General features: G+C 50.3%; 1 protein-coding gene and 1 long non-coding RNA gene across 3 annotated transcripts; one reads left to right on the plus strand and one right to left on the minus strand.

Annotated features, from left to right (window-relative positions):
* Positions 1–299: 299 nt before the first annotated feature.
* SDS (serine dehydratase) lies at positions 300–11,948 on the minus strand. Of its 2 annotated transcripts, XM_005572328.5 has the most exons (9): positions 11,824–11,948; positions 8,121–8,171; positions 7,825–7,979; positions 7,381–7,420; positions 6,975–7,114; positions 6,783–6,874; positions 5,430–5,657; positions 1,741–1,865; positions 300–1,003 (listed from the first exon to the last, which is right to left on the minus strand). In XM_005572328.5, exons 2-9 carry the CDS (start codon positions 8,125–8,127, stop codon positions 795–797), a joined length of 996 nt encoding a protein of 331 aa, XP_005572385.3. In that variant the 5' UTR covers positions 8,128–8,171; positions 11,824–11,948; the 3' UTR covers positions 300–794. The 2 variants fall into 2 exon arrangements, with proteins under 2 accessions (XP_005572385.3, XP_005572386.3); XM_005572329.4 differs by lacking the exon at positions 8,121–8,171.
* On the plus strand, positions 1,710–6,160 carry LOC141408115 (uncharacterized). The gene is made up of 2 exons (XR_012420702.1): positions 1,710–3,383; positions 5,336–6,160. It is a non-coding gene; the product is annotated as an uncharacterized lncRNA (long non-coding RNA).
* Positions 11,949–20,159: the final 8,211 nt, after the last annotated feature.

Genomic DNA, 20,159 nt, shown 5'->3' on the forward strand with positions numbered 1-20,159 from the left:
AGGACTTCCTATCAGAATGAAGTTGGCCTCCTCAGCTGCTTCTGCCTTCAGCGGAGGCAGCCTTTGTCCTACCCCAAGTCCCTCTTGTTTAGACACCTGCTTCCTGTGGTACAGGGATGCCCCTCTCCTGGCACACAAGACCAGCTGGAGTCAGGCTCCTGGCCTCACTCTGGGGCCCCAGTTGAGAACTGGGGCTGAGAGCAGACTTGGGGTCTGCTTATTAGAAGACCCCAAGGTCTTCCTTCTAAGGAAGGAAAGCAGGAAGGAAGACAGCTGATGACGGGAAAACGCACAGGATCTTTGTTTCATAAATATATTTTATTTTTTCAATGAAAAAGTTTGCATATTAGAAAAATTTGTAAGGGTCGGGGTGGGCTTCCTGGGAGGATGGCTGAGATGGTTCCTCAACCCTGGATGGTGGCCCTGTTTACCTTCCCTGGGAACAAGTTCTCAGGCAGGGTCACAGCTTTGAGGAATTCCTCACTGCTGTGATTCAGGTCTCTCCCATCCACCCTCCTCTGGGGACCTGGTGTGTTACTTGTGGGCACTTGTCACGCCAGCAAGTTGGCTAAGGATGGGCACAGAGCAGTCACACAGATACCAAAAAGGTCCAGTTCATAGCCTCATTGACTGCCGACCTTTGGCATCTGTATAGTGGGCTCCTGATAACAAGAAGTTAACCTGCACCTGGGCCACAGGCGCTCAACCAAACATACATCGAGGCGCTGGATAAAACTCCAGCCCCTCCAGGGGTCTCCTGGGCTAGGAGAGGACAGATCGGAAAGGGTCTGTCATCACTTGGGCAACCCATTTGTCATGCCCAGCTGTTCCTTGAGCGCCCGCAGCTGGGCCAGGCTGATGTTGCTGCCCCCACAGACGATGACCACGAGGGATGGCAGCGGGGCTTGGAGATTCCCCTCCCGTTGGAGCTTCTGGATCACGTGGCTGTAGACGGCAGCCAGGGCTGCCCCGCAGGCGGGCTCCACCAGGATCTTCTCATCATCTGCCGGAGAAGAGGAGTGACAGGGGTGTGGCCTGAGTTTCCCAGGGTGCACAGGAGCTGACAGGCCATTGGCAGGACTTGGGAATACTGAGCCAATCAGCTCTCAGCCCTGGCTGCAGACGCAGGTCCTGGACCGCACATCCCGTTATCACCCTGAATTGGCCCTTCCAAGCCTGAGCGAGGGCCTGGGTTTCGTTATGAGTGCTAACACTGATAGAATGAGTGTGGTTGCTTGAGCACTGTGTTGAGAAGAATTCTGAGGCATCATCTGAGCAAGAGTTCCATGGTTGATTAGCCAAGTGTGCAGCAGGTACAGAAGCATAAATGGTACTATTTTTTTCTCTCTTTTTTGCCATCCCTGCCCTAGACTGAACCCAGAAAGAGTCCAACCTAGTTACAGACCCGCCTCTGAATGAATCCAACTCTGAGCCCCATGTTTTCCTTTTTTACTCTGGCTACCAGGAAACTCAGAAGCATTATTTTAAATACTTATTGTTTTCTGCTGCTATGGTTATCTGGCTTACTTTTCTATTTACTTTTCTATTATGTGTGGCTTTTGCTCTTCCATGTCTACACTGCATTGTATTACCTTCCGTTAATGGAAGGTTCTAGGCAGAGATGGAAGACAGAACTGTGGAGAAAATTTGGGGTGAGTGGGATCCCCAGTGGCACACCAAGTGGACAGCCACTTAGCTACTGAGTCAGCAGGTCAGGTCACGAGAGATCCTGGCACATACCCACGAACTTCTCAATGGCGGCCACAGCCTCCTGGTCCGAGATAACTTCAGAGAAAATGGGGTGTTCCTGAAACAGCTTCAGGGCCTGAGCCCCCACGGTCTTCACACCCAGGGCCTTGGCAACACTGAGAGAAGTGGGAACCCAGAAGAGGATGGGAGTGGGGGAAACAGGAGAGAGATGGGGGCAGGGAGGGAGAGAAGGAGATGGATGTGAGACAGAGAAGGCAGTGAGTCCACGGGCAAGGGGGACAGGTGTCACCTCTGCAGCCGTAAAGCACTGAAAAGCCTCAGGGATCCCTGAACCAAGTGGGGTATTCTAATAAGGTGAGAGTGTTTGAATTGGCATCACATAGTATATTCTTTATTATCACTATTTTTAATTTTTTTGAGACTGGGGGGTGTCACTATGTTGCCCACGCTGGGTTTTTTTTTTTTTTTTTTTTTTTTTTGATGGAGTGTTGCTCTGTTGCCCAGGCTGGAGTGTGCAGTGGCACGATCTCGGCTCACTGCAATCTCTGCCTCCTGGGTTCAAGCAATTCTCCTGCCTCAGCCTCCCAAGTAGCTGGGACTACAGGTGCCCAACCACGCCTGGCTAATTTTTGTATTTTTAGTAGAGATGGGGTTTCACCATGTTGACCAGGCTGGCTTCAAACTCCTGACCTCAGGTGATCCACCCACCTTGGCCTCCCAAAGTGCTGGGATTACAGGCATGAGCCGCCATGCCCAACCCCAGGCTAGTCTTGAACTCCTGGGCTCAAGTGATCCTCCTGCCTTGGCAGAGCATCATATTCTGATCAACACTAAGTCAGGAGCAAATGCCTAAGAGGACCCTTGTTGTTCCCTGATAGGACTCCCTGCCTTTGCTCCGGGTTGCAACCTCTACCTGGTTAACCCTCATAAGGCTTAGTACCACTCTGCCTGCCCACATCCTGCTCTGTCCTTCAAGGCTCAGGATTAAGGCCACCTCCTCCAAGGAGTCCTCCTGGGAGAGTACTGAGTCCCACGGCCCTATGTGGAATTCTCAAATGGTACTCCCCTATAGTAACAAGCACCCTGATTACTTTTTGAGAAAGCATTAGGTGCCAAGCACTTCACAAGCATTATTGAATTCACACAAGAACTCTGCTGTTGTTAATTGGTTTGATTTTGGGAAGGGGAAACTGAGGCAGAGTATACAGTCATTTGCCCAAGGTCACACACCTAGGGAGTGCTGGAGCTGGGGCTGCAAGCAGGATCTGTATAACTTCAAGACCTGCGCTGGTAACCAATGTGTTGGCGCTGTCCCCAGCCCCCCGGGGTGACCACTGGCTCTGTTCCCAGCTCAACTGCCCCCTCTCCCTTCCCCAGGAGCATCTTGAGGGCCTTGGCCACCTCAGCCCTCAGCAGCACGTGGTTTACAGTAGGCACTCAGCCATGACGTCTTCAGTCCCTATAGTGTGGGACACAGAAGCTCCAGATGCCAGGCTCAGAAAGCCGGAAGAAGTTCTTATCTGGCTGGATTCAGTCTTCCCTATCTGTAGTGGAGACTATTGTCTGCCCTGGTGTCTTTTCTAGCTGCACATATGATCACCTGGTATAAAGACATTTCCCAGCCTCTCTGGCAGCTGCATGTGGCCATGTGACTACGTTCAGGCCAACAAAAGGTAAGTGGAAGTTTTGTGTCTGTCTTTGAAGGTTGGAGCATAGCCTTCTGCCCTTGCTTCCCCCTCCCTGCCACATGGAATGTGGGTGTGATAGCTGGCACTCAGGCAACCATTTTGGACCAAAAGGCTACATGCTAAGGATAATGGGGAAACAAACTTAATGGACCCGGGGCCCTGAGTTTTCATGGTAAAGTTCAATCTCATCTAAGCCACTGTTATTTGGGGCTTCTGTGTAATGGGGCCAAAACCTAATCCTAATTAAATACTATCTATCGGTCAGGCATGGTGGCTCATGCCTATAATCCCAGCACTTTGAGAGGCTGAGGTGGGCAGATCACCTGAGGTCAGGAGTTTGAGACTAGCCTGGCTAACACAGTAAAACCCCGTTTCTACTAAAAATACAAAATTAGCCAAGTGTCATGGCACTTGTACTCCAATTGGCACTTGCACATGCCATTGCACTGCAGCTTGGGCAACGAAAGCAAAACTCCGTCTCAAAACAAACAAACAAAAACTATCTATCAAAGGTTTGGGGCTTGGATATGAACTCCTTAGGAGCAAGACTTGGGTTTATGCGCCCCTCTGTCCCCAGATCAGCCAGTGTCTTGCACACAATAGGGGCTCAGTAAATGGTTGGCAAAGTAATGAGGTATGTAAAACCTTGCTACAGAGGACTCAGTAAATGATTCCTATGCGGCCGGGCTTCCTTCCTTCCTTCCTTCCTGCCTGCCTGCCTGCCTGCCTCCCTCCCTCCCTCCCTCCGTCTCTTCCTTCCTTCCTTTCTTTTTCTTTTTTTTTTTTTTTTGAGACGGAGTCTGGCTCTGTCGCCCAGGCTAGAGTGCAGTGGCCGGATCTCAGCTCACTGCAAGCTCCGCCCCCCGGGTTTACGCCATTCTCCTGCCTCAGCCTCCCGAGTAGCTAGGACTACAGGCACCCGCCGCCTCGCCCGGCTAGTTTTTTGTATTTTTTAGTAGAGACGGGGTTTCACCGTGTTCGCCAGGATGGTCTCGATCTCCTGACCTCGTGATCCGCCCGTCTCGGCCTCCCAAAGTGCTGGAATTACAGGCTTGAGCCACCGCGCCCGGCCCCTTCCTTTCTTTTTCTTTCTTTCTTTCTTTCTTTCTTTCTTTCTTTCTTTCTTTCTTTCTTTCTTTCTTTCTTTCTTTCTTTCTTTCTTTCTTTCTTTCTTTTTCTTTCTTGCTTTCTTGCTTTCTTGCTTTCTTGCTTTTCTTCCTTTCTTTCTCTCTTTCTTTTTCTTTCCTTCTTTCTTTCTTTCTTTCTTTTTTCTCTCTCTTTCTTTTTCTTTTCTTTTCTCTTCCTTTCCTTTCCCCTTCCTTCCTTCCTTCCTTCCTTCCTTCCTTCCTTCCTTCCTTCCTTCCTTCCCTCCCTCCCTCCCTCCCTCCCTTCCCTCCCTCCCTCCCTCCCTCCCTCCCTTCCTTCCCTCCCTCCCTCCCTCCCTCCCTTCCTTCCTCTCTTCCTTCCTTCCTCCCTTTTTCTTTGTTTCTAGACAGGGTCTTGCTCTGTCACCCAGGCTGGAGTGCACTGGCATGATCATGGCTCACTGCATCAGCCTCCTGGGCTTAAGCAATCTTCCCACCTTAGCCTTCTGAATACCTGGGACTATAGGTGTGTGCTGCCATGCCCAGTTAGTTAAAAAACAAAACAAAACAAAACAAAAGCAAAAACAAAAAAACAACTTTTTTTAGAGGTGGGAATCTCTCTATGTTGCTCAGGCTGGTCTTGAACTCCGCCTCAAGTGATCTTCCTGCCTCAGTCACCCAAAGTGCTGGGATTACAGGCACAAGTCACTGTGCCCAGCCTCATATGAGGCTTTTCATGTGAGGAAGTGTGACGTGGTGGAGTCACACAGACTTGGGCTTGAGTCCAAGCTGTACCACTCACTGGATGTGACCCTGGGCAAGTGATCAAAGCCTCCATTTCCTCATCTGTAGAACAGGCTAACATCAGGATCTATCTCGAAGCCAGACCTAAAGGGGACTCCCCAATGCTTGCTGGACACCTGAGGGAGGCACCCCAGCTGCTCACCTGGTGATCTTGGGCAGGGAGATGAGCTTGCCTGCGGTGGTGGCGGCGTGGAAGCTGTGGGCGCCAAAGGTCTCCATGGCGATGACAGGCACGTCCCCCCAGCCCACCTCCTGCAGCCCCTGGACCACTCCACACAGCAGGCCCCCACCGCCCACTGACAGCGCGATGGCCCCCGGCTTTTCCCACAGTGCCTCCTTCAGCTCTTTCACGATGGAAGCGTGGCCTTCCCTGGAGGGTGGGGAGAGGGGGTGGCGGGTCAGGACTAGGCATCCTGGAGACACCAGATCAGGTTTGCACCGGCCTCATCCCAGCTGATGGGGCCTGGAGCTACTTCCCTCCCCACCCGCCACCTCGGCTTCCAGCTGCCAGCATCTGTGTCTCTACCTGAGGACTTTCTCTGGCCACCTGAGCTACCTGCAAACAGAGTCAGGAGATGGCAGCCCCTTAGAGGAGCCCTCAACCAACGGCTACGGGTCGGCGAACAAACTCCCCTGCTCCTTCTCCCAGGGAGAGGGAAACTGTGGCCCACCTTCTACACTGGCTCCCAGGGTCCCCAAGGGATTAAGCTCCAGCCACCCACAGTGGCCACCTGCCCTTGAAAGCCCCCTTCCTGACATTTTGGGCTGGATGATAGAAAAAGAAAAAAGAAAAAAGCCAGCCCCCTGCCTTCCCCGGCTCACTTCCCCACTCCCCCACTGAATCGCCTCCCAAATAAACTCCTTTCCCTGAAACCTTTGTGCCTGAGTCTGCTTCCCGGAGGACTCAGCTGCTGACACTTGGACACCTGTGTGCTTGCATGTTCAGCCTTGGGTGTGTTGTGGGTGCAGCCGTGGAGAATGGGCATTTGGTGCACATGTGTGTGCACCTGCTGCTGCACCTGGGTGTAACGTGTGAACATGTGTGTTTCTTCTTTCTTTTCTTTTTTTTTGAGATGGAGTCTCACTCTCTTACCCAGGCTGGAGTGCAGTGGTGCGATCTTGGCTCACTGCAACCTTCACCTCTTGGGTTCAAGCAATTCTCCTACCTCAGCCTCCCTAGTAACTGGGATTACAGGCATGTGTCACCACGCCCGGGTAATTTTTGTATTTTTAGTAGAGATGGAGTTTCACCATGTTGGTCAGACTGGTCTCAAACTGCTGACCTCAAGTGATCCTCCCACCTTGGCCTCCCAAAGTCTGGGATTACGGGTGTGAGCCACTGTGCCCCGCCTCAGTGTGCTTCTACATGGTGGTGTGTGCACACATGTGCAGCTGCTGTGCATGAGGATGCGATGATGTGCATCATAGCAATGCCTGCCCGGTGATATAGGGCAGTGGCTGCCACCCCCACCGAGTGACCGTGAACTCCACATACCAGATGAGGGGGTCGTCAAAGGGGGGAATGTAGACCCAGCCTGGGTTGTTCTTTGCTAGGGCCTTGGCCAGCTCGAAGGCTTCATCCAATAACTGCGAAACCACAGGGGAGATGGGAGGGGGTGAGGCACAGGGGGGGCCCTGTCCAGCCACCAGGTACCCTCTCTCTGCCCTGCCCTGGGTCAGCACTCACCTCACCCACCACCTTGACTGTGGCACCTTCATTCTTGAGGCGCTCAATGGTGAGAGCAGGTGTGGTGCTGGGCACGACGATGGTCGCAGGGACGCCCAGTTGCCTGGCTGCATATGCAGCTGCCATGCCTGCATTTCCCGCTGCCAGGGTCGGGGGTGGAGAGGGTGTCAGTGCGGGAGCATCTGGGAGCCCAGGCAGGACTGCTTACCCTCTCCTGGGGGCTCTGGAGTTCCCCCCTCACCTCCCCACCCTGGGTGACTGCTGGCCTCCCCCCTGGAATTCCAAACTGCTGGCTGCTGCCAGTGTTTTCAATGGCACATTGCTGGGGAAACCAGGGCTCAGAGAAGCGGAGTGCTTGACCCCAGGACACACAGCAGAGGACAGGATGGGGAAGCAGGTCACTTACCCGAGGAGCAGACAAAATGTGCACAGCCTTGCTTGGCCCACTGTGGAGACAACAGGAGAGGCTCTCAGGCCCACCTCCCAGTCGTTGCCTGTGCTCTTCCTGTCCACCTAGAATACCTGCCAGGATTCCACTGGACACAGACCTTTCCTTCACTCGGAATTTGTTCTACCCTTGTCTGAGACTGCACCGCCCCTCTCCAAAGAGACTGGCTCAGGAAGGGGTGGAGGAAAACAGGCGACTGATGGCTCTGGGATCAGTCCTGAGGGACCCTCCTGGAGGGGCACCCCTCCACCAGAGGAAGCCCTAATGGTGGACGCTCAGTCATTGTGGGGAGTCAGTAGGCTTATCCCACGATGACTTTAATTTCACACAGCACTGGCCCTGCCCTGGTGAGGAAGGAGGACCTGCCACCCCTGTCCAGACGATGCTGACCCGGTCCCGTACCCTCTTGCAGAAGTTCCCAATGCCCCGGATCTTGAAGGAGCCGGAGGGCTGGGCACTGTCCATCTTGAGGTAGACGCTGGTGCCGGCCACTTTGGACAGGGCCATGCTGTCACGGATGGGGGTCCTCACGTGCAGGGGTTCTCCGGACATCATTACTGGCAGAAACGAAGGAAACCCAGAGGGTTAGGAGAGCCAGCCAGAGTGACCCCTTCCTTCGCTTCCCAGCAAGCCAAGCAAGGGCTCAGACCAGACAGCATCCTGGAGACCTGGGCTCTAATCACAGGTAGGCCACCTACTCGCCATGTGACATCAGACAGGAAATCACGCTTTGGCCTCAGCTCTGTCATCTGTAAAATGGGGACAGGTATCACCCTCCACTCCTGACTTCTCACACATTTGCTGGGAGGCTGAAGAGATAACACTCAAACCTTGTAGCTTTCAAAATGCATGAGGTGAGGCTGGGCACAGTGGCTTATGCCTGTAATCCCAGCAATAGGGAGGCCAAGGCAGGTAGGTCACAAGGTCAGAATTTTGAGACCAGCCTGGCCAACATGGTGAAACCCTGTCTCTACTAAAAATACAAAAAATTAGTTGGGCATGGTGGTGCGTGCCTGTAAGCCCAGCTACTTAGGAGGCTGAGAAAGGAGAATCACTTACCTGAACCCAGGAGGTGGAGATTGCAGTGAGCAAGATCGCACCATTGCACTCCTGCCTGGGCGACAGAGCAAGACTCTGTCTTGAGAAAAAAAAAAAGAAGAAGAAGAAGAAAAAAGAAATAGCCAGGCATAGTGGCAGGCACCTATAATCCCAGCTACTCAGGAGGCTGAGGCAGGAGCATCACTGGAACCCGGGAGGTGGAGTTTGTAATGAGCCAAGATCAAGCCACTGCACTCCAGCCTGGGCAACTGAGTGAGACTGCTTCTCCAAAAAAATAAAAAATAAAAAATAGTCTATCTATCTATGCGAAAATTCAGGGACACCCACACACATATCCACACACACATACTCCATCCACACACACACAGACGATCCACCCCCACACACAATCCATCCACCACACACGCTCCATCCACACACACACACAATCCATCCATACACACACATATAGTCTACATGTTTCTTTTATTTTTTAAATTTTTTTATTTGAATTTTGTTGTTGTTCACATGTTTCCATGTGCACAGAGCATCTTGGAAAACACATGTGACAGGCTGGCCAGGGTGGGGCTTTTGAGGAGAGCTGGCCCTCAGGATCATAGCACCCACCTTTTGCATGGTTTGAATGTTTTACCCATGTGCCTCTATTACTTACTTAAATGCATACATTAGAAAAAAACCCTGGCAGCTGGCTCTTCTGACATGCAATTCCAAGTATCTTGGCTTAAATGGATGATCCCAGGACCCAGCAGAATGCCTGACTCATAGTAGATGTTCAATAAATATTTATTTAAAAAAAAAACCCTAACTTTTGGGAAGCCCAATATTCAGTTAGGAAAAGCTATTTCGTAATTACTAATTTTGTCATAATTATTATATCATTGACTAATCACTTAGCTTTTAAATTTTATTTATTTATTTATTTATTTATTTATTTATTTATTTATTTATTTATTCTGGTAGAGGTGGGGTCTTGCTATGTTGGCCAGACTGGTCTCCAACTCCTGGTCTCAAGTGATCTGCCCGCCTCAGCCTCCTAAACTGTTGGGATTACAGGCATGAGCCACAGCACCTGGCTTGCTGTTATTTTAAGTCACATTTTGGGGTAGTTTGGTACACAGCAACAGGAAGCAGACTATTAACATAATTTGCCCGAAGTCACACTGTGAGTGAGGCAGGGAGGCAGGATTTGAACTCACCCAGGAGCAGTTGGCTCCAGGGCTCAGGCTCTCTCTGAGACCCCATGGGCATGGCTCAGGCTCCCGCTTCTGGGATGGGCTCTCAGGGATGAAGCAGTTGGGGTGGCCTGGGGTCTAGCCACAGCCACATCTGCCCACCCAGCCTTTCCATCTCCCCCACCTTCCGCTGAGAGTCCCAGGGTGGATTTGATTCTCTTCAACTTGGGCCCGGCCAGAAGAGATTAGCAGGCGTTGGCTGAGGAGTGTTCTGGTTCCCCCTCCCGCCACCATCCCAGAAGGCCAGGCAACGGTGGCTAGCCAGAGACCCATCTCCAATGCCACCTCATCCACCCCCTGTCCCGGGCATTCCTGAACTGGACATCCATCCCCCCGTCCCAGAATGAGCCAGACATCCCTTGGTCAGAGGGAGAATGAGGGGTGGGGATCCCAACTGCCCCACCAGCCTTAGCATTCCCTAACTAGGTCACCCCTTGTCTATATGAATTAACTGACATTCGGGGCCTGGGAGGGGAACTTGAACAGACACCGTCTCTCTGCTGGATCTCTTGAATAAAAGTCAGAGACTGGGGCACACTTCAAAACAGGACGTCCCCAAATCAGAATGAACTTTCAGCTCCTGGAGCTTAATCCCCAAACAATGGGATCCTGGATTTTATTTATTTATTCGTAGAGAATCTCCCTCTGTCGCCCAGGCTGGAGTGCAGTGGTGCGATCTCAGCTCACTGCAACCTCCACCTTCTGGGTTCAAGCGGTTTTCCTGCCTCAGCCTTCTAAGTAGCTGGGATCACAGACGTGCACCACCATGCCCGACTAATTTTTGCGTTTTTAATGGAGACAGGGTTTCACCATGTTGGCCAGGCTGGTCTCGAACTCCTGACCACAAGTGATCCACCTGCCTCAGCCTCCCAAAGTGGTAGGATTACAGGCATGAGCCACCACGCACCCAGTTCTGACTGACTTGGCATTAAAGGCCGGTGTAGGTCACCAAGGCCTGGCCTCAGGGACAACCGGGGTGGGAATTGGAGGAGCCGGCCACAGAGACCCTTTTCAGGTGGATTTGGGGCTCCATTTGTCCCAGGCGGTGCCTTCAGGTAAAAGGCCAGGGCTCCCTCTGCAGGCAGCCCCTTCTCTGCCGCGGCTTTCCGTGAAGCGAGCATCCGTTAACTGAATCCAGCCTGCCAGTCCCACCCTGCCCCAAGGATCAGAAGACTTCAGAAGACCTTGTGCCTGGGGAGGAGGAGGGAGGCCCTGAAGCTGCTGTCTGCACACTCGACTTCGGCAGTCGGAAGCCGCCTTCCCTCTCACTTGGTTCTCAGTAAGCATTCAGTCGGTATGAACTGTTACGAAATCTGGGCTAGACACCTTAAGTGCAGGTCATCCTTTCACCCTCACAGCCTGAGGAGGAAGGTGCTACACTCATCCCCATTCTACAGATGTGGAAGCTGAGGCACAGAACTGGACACAAACTCAGACAGTGTTTAGGCCCAACTGGCTCTTTTTAAAAAATTTGAGACAAGGTCTTGCTGTGTCACCCAGGCTGGAGTGCAGGGGTGCAATCATTGCTCGCTGCAGCCTCGACCTCTTGGCCTCAAGCGATCCTCCCAACTCAGCCTCCCCAGTAGCTGGGACTACAGGTGTGCACCACCACACTCTACTAATTAAATTCTTTTTTTAGGTCAGGAGTTCGAGACCAGCCTGGCCAACATGGTGAAATCTCATCTCTACTAAAAATACAAAAACTAGCCAGGCGTGGTGGCACACACCTGTAGTCCCAGCTACTCGGGAGGCTGAGGCAGGAGAATTGCTTGAACCCAGGAGGCAGAGGTTGCAGTGAGCCCAGATTATGCCATTGTGCTTCAGCCTGGGTGACAGAGTGAGACCTCCGTCCAAAAAAAAAAAAAAAAAAGTTTTTTGTTTTTTTTTTTTTGTAGAGATGGGGGTCTCACTCTGTTGCCCAGCTCAGTCTCGAACTTGTGGCCTCAAGCAACCCTCCCGCCTCAGCTTTCCAAAGTGTTGGGATTACGGGCATCCGCCACCATGCCCAGCCTTGACGGACTCTTTCTATGCCTCCCTCTTCCCCTGGGAAACCACAGGCTACCCCAGGACACTCCAGTCCTGAGGTGGGACTGAGGATGGGGCCACTTACCCGACAAAGGTGATGGGTCTGAGCAGCAAACAGAGCCAAGCCAGCGAGGGAGGGAGGGATCAACTGAGTAGATAGCCCACGAAGAGAGGGGGCTGAGGACGGGTGGGCAGTCTTCTGAATGGTCCCAGGGGCTACCCAGTCCTGGGCTTTATTCCCCTGGCACCTCTGGGCAGCCAATGGGGCCCTGGGGCTGGCTACACCCTCCCTCCCCGCCGCCAGGATCCACCCCCCTGGCTCGAGGCCACTGGGGCTCTCATAAGGGAGGGGGAATCTGGCCAAGCTTTCTTCTTTGGCAGCTTCCTCCTGCCTTTCCCACAACCATTCCTCCTCCCTCTTTCCACTTCCTCTTTCTGTCCTCAGTTTTGTGAAAGGAAAATAAAAAATTGGGACCCCAACTCACTATGCCAAAAGAAAAAAAATTAAGCTAAAGGCTGAGTCATGCAAGAAACTGCCTATCCTTTAGTTCCTAAGCAGATAGCTTCAGATGAAAGGTTAAATATTGGCCCGGCATTTTGGGAGGCCGAGGCGGGTGGATCACCTGAGGTCAGGAGATCGAGACCAGCCTGGCCAATATGGTGAAACCCCATCGCTACTAAAAATACAAAAATCAGCGGGGTGTGGTGGCACGTGCTACTCAGGAGGCTGAGGCACAAGAATTGCTTGGACCTGGGAGGTAGAGGTTGCAGTGAGACGAGATCTCGCCACTGCACTCCAGCCTTCGCAACAACAACAACAACAAAAAAGGTTAAATATCCCCACAGGTCGCTACTCTATGTTCACGTTATCTTATGTAAGCGTTGATTTATTGAGATCAAGACAAATACGTAATTGACTATTTCCCTATCTGCCCCTCTTCTCTTGCAAACTGTGGATTTGGTAATGTGACCATACCTTCCTTCTTTCCCCTCCAGCTTGCTTTTCTCATTTAAATACTGACACCCTAAAGTCATCTCTGGAGAAAAGCACAGACCTGTCTCCCAGGTGCGTTCTTAACCTTGACAAAACAAACTTCTAAATGGATTGAGACCTGTCTCAATCTTTTTGATTCTTTTTGACTTACAGATTGGAGACTCATGAAAGGGACCCTGGGTGAAGGTGGCCCTGACCTTTGACTAATTTCCTGTTGGTGCTTGGTACCAGCTTGAGCTATCTTTTTTTTTTTTTTTCCTTTGAGTCAGGGTCTTGCTCTGTTACCCAGGCTGGAGTGCAATGGCATGATCTCAGCTCACTGCAACCTCCATCTCCTGGGTTCAAGTGATTCTCCTGTTTCAACTCCCCAAGTAACTGGGAGTACAGGCATGTGCCACCACACCCGGCTAATTTTTTGTATTTTTAGTAGAGATGTGGTTTCACCATGTTAGCCAGGCTGGTCTTGAACTGCTGACCTCAAGTGATCCACCTGCCTTGGCCTCCTAGAGTGCTGGGATTACAGGCATGAGCCATCACGCCGGCCTTGAGCTATCTTGATTGCCCCCCAGAATAAGACAATTTGCTGAGGCCTGGGAGCTCCCCACCTCCGGAGAACTCCTGATCTCCCCAAATTGGTTGATATCTAAGGTTGATTTCCCTGAACAGCTCCTTTTCTGCGTTTTACTAGTTTTCAACAAGGAAGGTGAGTTTTCCGGCTTCCATGATGACGGCAAGTAGGCACCTCCTTTCTGGAGTTTCACTCGTGTCCGGCAGGGATGGCAAGTGTGAGTTTTCCCTGCTTCTAGGATGGTAGACAGCAGTCTTCAGCCTGGCTCCCATGACTAGAAGTTACGATTAACAACCAGCTGTTCTTAATTTCACCCTACTTTTAGAGCACTCAGTAACTGCATAAATTGCTCAACTGTTTCCTTTGCTTGACTGTTCTTGTTCCTGTTGTTGTTTTTGTTGATTCCGTCTGTTTTCCATCGGATTGGACCAACTCCACTTGACTTGGTCAAATCTGAAGGAAAGTTTCAAATTATGGCGAACAAGGTCTTATGAATCGGCTAAATTCCAGCAGCTAGGAAAAAAAAAAAAGGAAAAAGAAAAAACAGCCAGAAAAAGAAAAAAAAAAAGAGAGAGAGAGAAGGATTTTGATTACCTGAGGGGCGTTATTTACATAACAAGGCCATCTTTTGCCAGCCAAGCCAAATTGAAAGAGGCTACTGGCTGTCACCTCACTCTACTTCGGTAGCTAAGATTCTGTCCCTTTTTCACCGCCGTGGCCTGGGCTTGGTTCCTAAATCAAGTCCTTTCTGGTTTGATATTTGTGTTACTTTTGAAATATCAGCAGTTTGTCCCTGCTAAAATATGGTAATGAGATTTAAAAGGATTTTTTAAAGAGCTCAATGGTTAAAAGCTTAATTAAAGGCCATATCCAAGATGCGTGTGTGTGTGTGCGTGCGTGTGTGTGTGCGTGCGTGTGTGTGTGTGTGTGTGTGTGTATTTATTTATTTGTTTATGGGACCTTAATGCATTTTTTTTTTTTTGAGATGGAGTCTCGCTGTGTCTCCCAGGCTGGAGTGCAGTGGCGTGATCTGGGCTCACTGCAAGCTCCGCCTCCCGGGTTCACGCCATTCTCCCGCCTCAGCCTCCCAAGTAGCTGGGACTATAGGCGCCTGCCACCACGCCCAGCTAGTTTTTTGTATGTTTAGTAGAGACAGGGTTTCACCATGTTAGCCAGGATAGTCTCGATCTCCTGACCTCGTGATCCACCCGCCTCAGCCTCCCAAAGTGCTGGGATTACAGGCTTGAGCCACTGCGCCCGGCCTTTTTTTTTTTTTTTTTTAATGCATTTTTTCTCTCCTAGGATCTGGTTTTTTTTTGAGATGGAGTCTTACTCTGTCGCCCAGGCTAGAGTGTAGTGGTATGATCTCAGCTTACTGCAACCTCCACTCCCTGGGTTCAAGTGGTTCTCCTGCCTCAACCTCCCAAGTGGCTGGAATTACAAGCGCACGCCACCACGCTGGGCTATATTTTTTGTATTTTTAGTAGAGACATGATTTCACCATGTTGGCCAGGCTGGTCTTGAACTCCTGGCCTCAAGTTATTCACCGACCTTGGGCTTCCAAGGTGCTGGGATTACAGGTGAGAGCTACCCCACCTGGCCAGGATCTTGTGTTTTGAGAAAAAGTTTTATTTTTTCTTCTTAGTTGACTGAATTCTGTTTTCTCCAATTTACTTCTGCTTGTCTCCTTTCTCTTGCCACCCCCTACAGCTCGAGGAACCTAAAATAATTTCTGACAGTTTGGGATTCCTTAAGGAAAACAGAGAAGGTGCCAGACTCCTTTTTGGGGAGAAACCTCTGTTTTTCCTTATGGATCCCTAAGAGTATAAACAGGTAAGTTACTCTCAGAACTTCAACTGCTTGCTTTTGTAATGTGTTTTACTGTGTTTTGTAATGTGTTCCTTTTCTGCGTTTTTGACTAAAATCGTTATTACAACGGGGGCTACTCTTGGATGTTTAAAATAAGAGAGGGTCTGGATGTGGGCCTAGTTATATAAAGAAAAATTTTTTTAAAGATAAGAGAGGGTATGATTTAGACACTTAGAGAAATGTCTTTGCAACAAAGTGCACTGTAAAAGCATCACGCAGCCTACGTCCACCATGTCATTCTCTTTGGGGACCCAGGATTCACTGTGGGCTCTGCCCAGAGCTCCGAGTTCCAGTTAAAAGATAGAAACTAAATTTAAAACTACCTATCTAAATAAAATAGATTTATTTAGCAGATTTCTATAACTTTATGTTTGATTTGCTTTTTTTTTTTTTTTTCAGACTCTGTTGCTCAGGCTGGAGTGCAGTGGTGCGATCATGGCTCACTGCCGCCTTGACTTCCCAGGCTCAAACAATCCTCCCACCTCAGCCTCCCAAGCTGGTCTTGAATGCCTGAGATGGGAGGAGGTCAAGCCATCCTCCCATCTCAGCCTCCTAAAGTGTTGGGATTACAGGTGTCAACCACCATGCCAGCTGTGGCATCCATTTTAAATCTCTCTAACACACCCAGACCCTCTTTCCTCTCTTTCTGTACTTTGAGATAAACATTTTGCTATCTGATTTTCATTTAAGAGTTGTTTATTTAGTATGTAAATTTAGGGCTCTCTAGCTGGCAGTTGCCTAGGGTAATGAAACAGGTTATCCAGAAATTAGAGGTTGGGCTGAGCGTGGTGACCAGCACTAATTCCAGCACGTTGGGAGCCCGAGGTGGGAAGATGGCTTAAGCCCAGGAGTTCAACACCAGCTTGGGCAACATAGTGAGACCCCATCTCTACAAAAAATAAAAAATTAGCTGGGTGTGGTGGCCTGCACCTATAGTCCAAGCTACTTGGAAGGCTGAGGTGGGAGGATCACTTGAGCCTGAGTGGTTGAGGCTGCAGCGAGCCATGCCCACACCACTGCACTCCAACCTGGGCAACAGAGTGAAACCCTGTCTCAAAAAAAAAAAAAAAAAAAAAAAGCCGGGCGCGGTGGCTCACGCCTGTAATCCCAGCACTTTGGGAGGCCGAGGCGGGCGGATCACAAGGTCAGGAGATCGAGACCACGGTGAAACCTCGTCTCTACTAAAAATACAAAAAATTAGCCGGGCGCGGTTATGGGCGCCTGTAGTCCCAGCTACTCGGGAGGCTGAGGCAGGAGAATGGCGTGAACCCGGGAGGCGGAGCTTGCAGTGAGCCGAGATCGCGCCACTGCACTCCAGCCTGGGCGACAGAGCGAGACTCCGTCTCAAAAAAAAACAAACAAAAAAAAAAAAAAAAAAAAAAAAAAAACAAGGAAAGAAAAGAAAAAAGAAAAAGAAATTAGAAGTCTTAAATATGAGGAAAAAAAAGGAAGTCTTATGAATTCATAAGATCTCCCTCTGTGTCTAATACATGTATATATATATGTGTTGTATATCTAATGTTACTACTAAAAATAGATAAAAAGAGCTTTAATTAAGTGATTTAAAGAAAAAAGTACTTAAATCAGATACTTTATCAGAAAAATAAACACTCTAAGCCCAAATGCTTTCTCAGGTTCACAAAACTTGGGACACCAATTCACTCTGCCAAAATTGAGCTGGAAGCTGAGTCACGCCAGAAGCTGCCTTTCCTTTCATTCCTAAGTAGAGAGCTACAGTAGAAGGTTAAATATCCCCCACAGCTACTCTATGTTCACCTTATCTTACGTAAACTGCCGATTCATTGACTTGAGACAAACACAGACCTGACTAGTCCCCTGCCTGCTCCTTTTCTCTTGAAACATGTGGATTCAGTAGTGTGACTGTACCCCTTCCAGCTTCCAGTCTGCTTTTCCCCTTTAAATATTGAAGACCTAAAATCATCTATGGAGAAAGGCATGGACCTGTCTTCTAGTCACGCCCTTGCCCTTAACCTTGGCAAAATAAACTTTTAAACTGATTGAGAACTGCCTCAGATAGTTTCCTTTTCTTTTCTTCTTTTTTTTTTTTTTTGAGATGGAGTCTCACTCTGTTGCCCAGGCTGGAGTGCAGTGGTGAGATCTCGGCTCACTGCAACTTCTGCCTCCTGGGTTCAAGCGATTCTCCTGCCTCAGCCTCCTGAGTAGCTGGGATTACAAGTGCCCACCACCATGCCCAGCTAATTTTTTGTGTTTTTGGTGGAGACGGAGTTTCACCATGTTGACCAGGCTGGTGTCGAACTCCTGACCTCAAGTGATCTGCCCACCTTGGCCTCCCAAAGTGCTGGATTACAGGCATGAGTCACTGGACCCGGCCTGATAGGTCTTGATTTATAGTTTCTTCACTTGCAAATGGGGACAATATCTACTTTCCAAGAACTGTTAGGAAAATGGAATAAGGATTGTGTGAGATAATGCACTGAAAGTTGCTAGCGTGTGCTTTTCACGTAGTAGGTGCCCAAGAAACAGTAACAGTAATAGAGCGAGAATGTTTAACAGCCACTGAGCCCTCAGCAAGTACCAAACCACAGAGGAGGCAGGTACTGTTATTATCCCCATCTTACAGAAAGGGAAACTGAGGCACATGAGATTGTCATTTGCCCAAGATGACCCAGGTAATAAGAGGGAGGAGCTAGGCTGGGCGCGGTGGCTCAAGCCTGTAATCCCAGCACTTTGGGAGGCCGAGACGGGCGGATCACGAGGTCAGGAGATCAAGACCATCCTGGCTAACCTGGTGAAACCCCGTCTCTACTAAAAAATGCAAAAAACTAGCTGGGTGAGGTGGCGAGCACCTGTAGTCCCAGCTACTCGGGAGGCTGAGGCAGGAGAATGGCGTAAACCTGGGAGGCGGAGCTTGCAGTGAGCTGAGATCCGGCCACTGCACTCCAGGCTGGGCGACAGAGCGAGACTCCGTCTCAAAAAAAAAAAAAAAAAAAAGAGGGAGGAGCTGGCCTCAGAACCCAGGCAGTCTGCTCCCAATCCTGCAATCCAAAACAGGCTGGACGTGGTGGCTCACTCCTGTAATCCCAGCACTTTGAGAGGCTGAGGCAAGCAGATCACTTGAGGTCAGGATTTCGAGACCAGCCTGGGCAACATGGTGAAACCTGGTCTCTACTAAAAATACAAAAATTAGTGGAGTGTGGTAACGGGCACCTGTAATCTCAGCTACTCGGGAGGCCGAGGCAGGAGAACTGCTTGAACCCGGGAGGAGGAGGTTGCAGTGAGCTGAGATTGCGCCACTTCACTCCAGCCTGGGTAACTGGAGTGAGACTCTGTCTCAAAAAAAAAAAAAAAAAAAGTTTCTAACCCCATAAATATACCCCATAAATATATACACCTACTGCATACCCACCAACATTTTTTAAAATTAAAAAAAACTAAAAACCTCCAAGCAGAGCAGTTCCGTATTGCCTTCCCGCCTCATCGTTTTATGACCTTTGGCATGAGGGGGTGAATGGGTAAGACCCCAGGGGACCAGGGGTCAAATCCTGGCTCTGTTGTTTCCTAGCTGTGTGGCAATGGACAAGCTATTCTGCCTCCTGGAGCCTCAATTTGCTGATCTGTGAAATGGGAATGATATTGGTACCTCCCTTCTAGGCTTAGGTGACTTGATAATGCATGTGTGAGAGGGGCCTGGGATTGACTGTTTGGTAAGTTAGCAGCCATCGTCGTCATCACTATCATCATCATCATCATCATCATCATCACAGAACTGGAAGGTCTTGCATCTAAAAACTTTCCATGCCCCATGCCAAGCCTCTTGTTTATCTCCAGCTGTGTGGAGATCTGTCTGTCCACAGGGCAGCACACACATACACACACACACACACACCATACACACGCACAGAGGTCTGGCTGGCTCTCTCCCTGGCCCCCTCAACAAAGCTCTCTTGTCAGGCTGGCCAGGCCGAGAATATTGATGAGACAGAGGGCAACCAGGGTACAAACAGCCTGCTCAGCCGTTGTCCTCTGTGGGACAAGCTGTCCCCTCTCCCTGGCTCCCTCTGACCTTCCATGGCGCTCCCAGGCTCCCTCCCCAGTGGGGCATCATCCATGGGCAAATTTTGGGGATGAAGGGTGACAAACCTAGGGAAAGGCGGGGATGGTGAAGCTCACGTGGAAACAGAGCCTCCCTCATGTGCATCTGAGTGTATACAGCTGGCACTCCCATTGCTGGAGCACCTGCCGGTGCCTGATCCCATGCCTTATGTTTCCCAGGTCGGGTTTCTCATAAGCCCCAGACAAGCACGGGAATGGGCATTTTGATTCCCATGGTACAGGTGAGGAGTAGGCTCAGAGGTGGGTAAAAGTGTCCACCGGGAGCAGCAGGTGGCGAGTGGCAGTGCAGGAAGATCAGCTCAGGAATGCTGAGTCCTCTGAGGACACACGGCCGGTGGAAAGGGTTGAGCAGGCAGAGGGTGGGAGAGCTTGCCTGCCTGGTCACATTCAGAGGTCCCAGATTTAGGGTTTTGATGGTATCTCCACATGAGGTTACCCACAAAGTCAGGGAGTTCAGACTGAAGGAAGACAGCGATTCGCTATCTTACAACGCCAAATTAATTTACACTCCAGTGTCATGACTGAATATAGGGGAGGAGATGGATTTGGAGTTGCAAGTGGCAGGGACAAGATGACGAACTCTCTAGACCTCTGCATATTGTTCCGTTTGCTTCACCAAGAATGTATCAGGCTGGGCGTGGTGGCTCACACCTATAATCCCAGCACTGTGGGAGGCCAAGGTGGGAGGATCACTTGTGCCCAGGAGTTTGAGACCAGCTTAGGCAACATGTGAAACCCTATCTCTACAAAAAATACAAAAATTAGCTGGTGTGGTGGTGTGCACCTGTAGTCCCAGCTACTTGGGAGGCTGAAGTGGGAGGATCACTTGAGCCTAGGAAATGGAGGCTGCAGTGAGCCGAGATTGCACCACTGTACTCCAGCCTGGGCGACAGAG

The sequence above is a fragment of the Macaca fascicularis genome, chromosome 11, assembly GCF_037993035.2.
Source record: "Macaca fascicularis isolate 582-1 chromosome 11, T2T-MFA8v1.1".
NCBI lineage: Eukaryota > Metazoa > Chordata > Mammalia > Primates > Cercopithecidae > Macaca > Macaca fascicularis.

Excerpts from the sequence above, each read along its gene's own strand:
- SDS (XM_005572328.5), bottom strand. Across the intron at positions 5,658-6,782 it reads TTTGACGACCCCCTCATCTG|GGAAGGCCACGCTTCCATCG; the intron begins GTATGTGGAGTT and ends CCCACCCTCCAG. Across the intron at positions 1,004-1,740 it reads CGCCATTGAGAAGTTCGTGG|ATGATGAGAAGATCCTGGTG; the intron begins GTATGTGCCAGG and ends CTTCTCCGGCAG.